The sequence below is a fragment of the Ceratina calcarata genome, unplaced genomic scaffold (assembly GCF_001652005.2).
Source record: "Ceratina calcarata isolate Rehan_Ccalc_2016 unplaced genomic scaffold, ASM165200v1 scaffold379.2, whole genome shotgun sequence".
NCBI classification, from domain to species: Eukaryota; Metazoa; Arthropoda; class Insecta; order Hymenoptera; family Apidae; genus Ceratina; species Ceratina calcarata.
Genome location: NW_017161115.1, coordinates 857,675 through 861,852, shown reverse-complemented (window position 1 = coordinate 861,852; position 4,178 = coordinate 857,675). Strand labels below are relative to the sequence as shown.

General features: G+C 40.3%; 1 protein-coding gene across 10 annotated transcripts in view; it reads right to left on the bottom strand.

The window, feature by feature from the left end:
- The window catches only part of LOC108625920 (glutamate receptor ionotropic, kainate 2), a 116,966-nt gene that overhangs the window by 36,168 nt on the left and 76,620 nt on the right, over positions 1-4,178 (bottom strand). For all 10 annotated transcript variants that reach the window (XM_018026276.2, XM_018026277.2, XM_026814366.1 and 7 more), the window contains exon 5: positions 2,446-2,621. In XM_018026276.2, coding sequence (XP_017881765.1) covers positions 2,446-2,621 — 176 coding nt within the window. The remainder of the gene's footprint in view (positions 1-2,445; positions 2,622-4,178) is intronic.

Below are 4,178 nucleotides of genomic sequence, written 5' to 3'. Positions count from 1 at the left end.
CCCTTCGTGAAGTTTAATTAAAAAGAATCTGGATTTTAATTAGCAGAAAATCCGTTCTTTTTTTTTTATCCAAACTAACGGGCTTTTTGCGGAAAGACGATATATCTGGGCTCGCTGGGTTCCCTTAATATTTTCCTCCTCGAGAACTTAAAGACTTCCTTGAACGCCTCTCGGCGATCCCGCTACCGTTACGATAAAAAATTCCATCAACTTTTCGTAACTGAACGTACGTCAGCCTTTCTTTCACCGTGAGTAGAAATAAGAATTCTCGAATAAAAATCTTTCAGCTCAATTGCACCGTATAGACATTATTCATGTTTAATTCACCGTTTCAATATCAAAGTAAAATATATTTCACAAGTAAGATCTTATAGTACAAGGAAATTAAAGTTGTATGAACCCTTGCATAAAAACAATGAAAAAGCATTGAAATTTTGACAGTTACTAGATATGACGTTAATAAAACACTGTAGAAAATTTTAGAAATTTTGCGAGCTTATTAAAAAAGTTATTACATCCTGAATTCTCATATCGAATGACAGAATTTTGTAATTTTCAAAAACAGGTGGAACAGTTTTATAAACCATACTCTTCTGTAATTATTATTATTTCTAAAAATTCATTGCTTGAAATATTGCCTTTTATTACTATATTGGCAATACTATTATTTTATATTGGCAGAGATCTTATGACTCATGCAATCTTAATAAGTGATTTGAAGTTCAATCCAAACATGTGAAGCTCGATTGAATTCTCCATTGTCTTTCCTATATACTTTCACTTTCCCTTTGCGATCATACTCCTGACTACAATAAATCGAGTGAGACTTACGTATCAGTAAAACGGTTTTATTCGAGGCTTCGTTTTATCGGCCTGCTTGATAGTCCTGTGAAATATTTTATGGCGACTGGTGACTCGCACGGCTCGAAATTGACTTATCCCGGCTAGGCTGTTTTCCATTTAGAAAAGGAGCTACTCCCCACGGTGCCGAGCACTCAAAACGCGAGGCGAATACTAAACTCACTCAGACACGTTCTCTATTCACGTTAAGCTCTGCCAACGTTCGCTCGTGATTCGCGCAACGCCGATTCTTGAGAAACGCAACAATAATAGCAGTGGGCATTTCAGTTTTCTCCCGTAACTCGCCTCGCGCCCAGAACGTTTGATATTTTCAGACGGAGCCGTGGAGAATTCGAGCAAGTCCGCGCCTCGAATCGCCAGGGCTATCGCTAAATCCAATTGCGACAACGCTCCGAGCAAATTGAGCTCTCCCTCGCTTTCCTGATAACCCCTTTCGCCTTTCTCTGTTATCTTACTATTTCTCTTGGAAATTGCGGCCGGGAAATGAATAACCCGAAGAAAATCCCACGGCAATTGGACAACGATTGTAACTAACAAATTTGCATTCTCCCTAGTCTCACGCATCCCCTGAATAAACTGGCTACGATTCCTTGGCACACTGTTACTTGATTCAGCAAATGTCTTCTAATATTTTTCTTCAAAACTCGTTGAATTAAATACTGGCGATTAGACGAATCAAGAATTTGACGCTTCGTACTTTGCATATTTTCTGTTTCTCAAAATAACCATGTATAATAAAGAGAATGGAATTTTCAAAGGAAATATTGCACCCTCGAACGTTAATTAGATTCGATGAATCTTTCTGTTAAAAATCCTACGCCGGAGAACAGGAGAATAAGGGAAGCATCGACTAGGGAATATTTTTCATCAGCGATCGAGACATAAATTTCACCGCCCTCGATGTATCGTTCTCGATAGCATTTACGGAGGACCTTGGAGATTAAATACATTGCGAGTACACTCCGGTTCATAAAAATTACCAGAACACAGATTAAAAATGTTTTATCTATTAATTTGAATTAAACAATTCAATGATTCATTCAATTATGAATAAAGATATAAAATGTATCAATGCTAAATTTTTGTTAATCATTTTTCGTACAGCAGACGATTATAAATACAGCATGTATTAATCATGTGGTCCATGACGTATTAAGGTTTTTTAATCCAGAAGCTGTACATATTGTAGCTGCGATATCGACCGGTCAACTTTTCTTTTTCCACGAGTAAGGATGTGAGCTTCTATGGGCTCCTAGGCTATGTATGTGAAGATCTGGACCGAGCTCCTTGATGCAGCACGTAACAGTATAATATTTCGCCTCTTCGCTATAACGTTCCACGCTGCCACAATAAAGGAACTACCGACCCGAGGTATTCGAGCTTGTAAATCTACCGTCCGCTTTTATTCGTTTACTTTGCACAGGCAACGAAAATTTAAATCCGTTGGTTAAAAGCTCGTCGTAAAGCTTAGTGTACAATTCGAATAAAATTAATCATAAATATTGTTAGATTTAATTTTAATTATATAAATAAATTTACGAGAAATTGATTAATAGTTAAATAATTAAATGTCGACGAACTAACCGCTCGAAAAAATTGTTGCATGTGCGCGGGATCCGTGTCGACGATCAGTTTGTAGATCTCCTTGTGTCTGACCTCCCGCAGGACCTGCCTGTAGGTTCCAGGTCCCGCCTGGCGAATGTACATCTCCGTCCTCGCGGATGGTGGCGACTTTACGAGGTCCTGTAGCTTGAACAAACCTGTTGCAACAAACGAATTACAATCCCTTTTAAAAATCAGCATCGAATTGATAGAAAAAAAATACTGTTACTTTAACTTTGTAGTTTGTATAATACAGAGAATTTAATTCGTGGAAGATAGGAGCTAATCGTATTATCAGGTGATTCCATTGGACGATCAGTGGAAAATGAATTTAGTGAAAAATCAAGAGGTGTCTCGGCGTCAGCGAACTTTATTTAATCGGTCCCCGCAGTTTTACCGCCAGCCGGCTTTCATCATTTCCCATTTCCCCGGCGTCACGTTTTCACGCCCGCATCGTTCAGGAAACAAACGGAACGTCAGAGAACCTACACTACGATCGAAATTTTCCATCGGGTTCTACGCACGGAAATTGATTAATTCAACGCGTGACGCGTTCTCGCATTTTCGCGCGTGATGGACATTTCTCTCCGCTCCGTCAGCTCCGCGTTGTTAAACGGCCGGCGTGTTTATTAATTAAATAACTTAAAAAGAACGCTGAGTGCGAAAACAACTTTTGGGGATTAGGTTATTTATATGAAACAGTGAGTTTAATTAGAAGCGATATAAAATGGGATATTTCAACGATTTTCGCTCGGAGGTAAAATAACGGATTCTATCGGGTTGTTCTCCGGTTGTCGTAAGGAATGGGGCGACGCGGCAAGGTTCCGAAGTAATAGAGGGATAATTCAGAAATTCTCCGTGCTCGAAACGTAAAATTGAAAGATAACAAACCGGTTCTTCGCGGCGGTTTCCAATTATCGCCGCCACCTACGCGTCAAGTAGCGTTCCTTTGTGCTCATGTATACATTCCCAGCGACAACGGCCCTCGGATGGGGCTTGTGACAAAACCGGCAACGGGGCGGAGGGCGAAACGTATGGATGAGCGTCTGGTGTTCACGGAACCATCCAGCCCACCGGTACCACGGCCTGGATGGTTCTCGTGGCTGGTAATTTACGACGGTTTCGCACGATGCAAAGGGGAAAAGAATTCAGGAAACCCGCGGCACCTGAACGCTTTTCCAACACGACTCGCCAGAGATTTACTGTTTAAGGAACCCCGGGGATGGTTTCTGACTTTGAGGACGGGTGATTAATTAGAAGAATAATTACCAAGCTGCACTCACCGTAACCGGTCCTAATTTGCATACATGCTAGGTAAACAACAGGATACACGCTAATATAGACGCGTTACTGTAACGTCTGTTTCCATTCGTCCATTTTGAACAGATGGAAAAAAGAGACAAAATATCCGACAAATATTTAACCCATTCGCTGCCAAGCCTAAATTATATGAAGTCATTCCTATTGCCATTTATATTTTGAGTGCTATTGTTTACCAAAACCCTGTTATTTCTTGGTAATAGCACATATATTATCATACATAATCATTTAGAAGCAGAAAACCAAAGACGAGTATACTCGTCGTTGGCAATGGGCCTTCAAAAGAGCCTGCATGTTATAATATATTTAAAGCAGGACGAGTATACTCGTCCTGGCAATGCGTGACACCCTGCCAAAGACGAGTATACTCGTCCTTGGCAGCGAATGGGTTAAAC